Here is a 536-nt window from a genome sequence, read left to right as displayed (position 1 = left end):
ACTAATTAAAACCACAGTTAATAAGACTCCCCTGCTATGACAAAATTTCACATCAATTCATATATATATATATTTTTTTTTTTTTTAGATAAGCTATTAATATTTTATGTAATAGAAGCTTAAAACATATACGTCCTTTACTTTAGTGCCATTAAAATAAAATCTATTAATTACTTTTCTGAATCCCTTTTAAACAAGTGAATAATAGCTAGCTGCCGCCCGACCGGCACCCTGTCCTTTAGAAAGCTTTCTTGTCCCGAGAAACGAAGGCTCACCCGCCGTTCCCTCCCGCAAGGTCAACGGCAAACTCGCTCTGGCGGCGGCGGTGCTGGGGGCGCTGCAGCTCAGCCTCTGCCTCGCGGCGCCCGGCCCCTGGAAGGCGCCCGTGGTGCACTCTGTGGGTGTCGTCCCGGCTGTGCATTCAGTGGGCGTCGTCCCGGCTGTGCACGCTGTAGGCGTCGCGCCGGCTGTGCACGCCGTGGGCGTCGTAGCCGCCCCTGTGGCTAGACCCGTGGGCGTGGCTTACGTGGGCGATC

The 536-nt window shown here is 51.5% G+C and overlaps 1 protein-coding gene across 1 annotated transcript in view; it reads left to right on the top strand.

Moving 5' to 3' along the window:
* Positions 1–536, top strand: part of LOC119593924 — a gene marked incomplete in the record, with an annotated part of 1,063 nt that overhangs the window by 317 nt on the left and 210 nt on the right. The window contains 1 exon segment of the mRNA XM_037942941.1: positions 296–536. Coding sequence (XP_037798869.1) covers positions 296–536 — 241 coding nt within the window.

Source organism: Penaeus monodon, chromosome 33 (assembly GCF_015228065.2).
Source record: "Penaeus monodon isolate SGIC_2016 chromosome 33, NSTDA_Pmon_1, whole genome shotgun sequence".
NCBI classification, from domain to species: domain Eukaryota; kingdom Metazoa; phylum Arthropoda; class Malacostraca; order Decapoda; family Penaeidae; genus Penaeus; species Penaeus monodon.
Note: the sequence above shows the minus strand (reverse complement) of the source record. Positions and strands in the feature narration are given on the sequence as shown.